This window comes from Galeopterus variegatus, unplaced genomic scaffold (genome assembly GCF_000696425.1).
Source record: "Galeopterus variegatus unplaced genomic scaffold, G_variegatus-3.0.2 Scaffold33, whole genome shotgun sequence".
Classification (NCBI taxonomy): domain Eukaryota; kingdom Metazoa; phylum Chordata; class Mammalia; order Dermoptera; family Cynocephalidae; genus Galeopterus; species Galeopterus variegatus.
Window position 1 is genome coordinate 1,007,742 of NW_007726144.1, and position 335 is coordinate 1,008,076.

The 335-nt window shown below is 65.4% G+C and overlaps 1 protein-coding gene across 1 annotated transcript in view; it reads left to right on the forward strand.

The window, feature by feature from the left end:
- Positions 1 to 98: 98 nt before the first annotated feature.
- MEX3A (mex-3 RNA binding family member A) overlaps positions 99 to 335 on the forward strand; it is a 6,121-nt gene continuing 5,884 nt past the window's right edge. Inside the window, exon 1 of the mRNA XM_008570707.1 lies at positions 99 to 322. Within this exon, the coding sequence (XP_008568929.1) occupies positions 99 to 322 (224 nt within the window). The remainder of the gene's footprint in view (positions 323 to 335) is intronic.

The following is a 335-nucleotide window of genomic DNA, read 5'->3' on the forward strand; positions in this document are numbered from 1 at the left end:
CCCCTCCTCTCCTCTCCCCTCCCCTCCTCTCTCCTCTTTTCCCTTCCACCACCTCTCTCTCTCTCCCTCTCTCTCTCTCCCCCAGCTTTTGTTTCGCCATGCCTAGTCTAGTGGTATCTGGAATAATGGAAAGAAATGGGGGCTTTGGAGAACTAGGATGTTTCGGGGGAAGCGCAAAGGACCGAGGGCTGCTGGAAGACGAGCGCGCCCTTCAGCTGGCTCTCGATCAACTCTGCCTCCTGGGTTTGGGGGAGCCCCCCGCCCCCACGGCGGGCGAAGACGGGGGAGGTGGGGGGGGCGGCGCCCCCGCGCAGCCGGCCGCCCCCCCGCAGCCG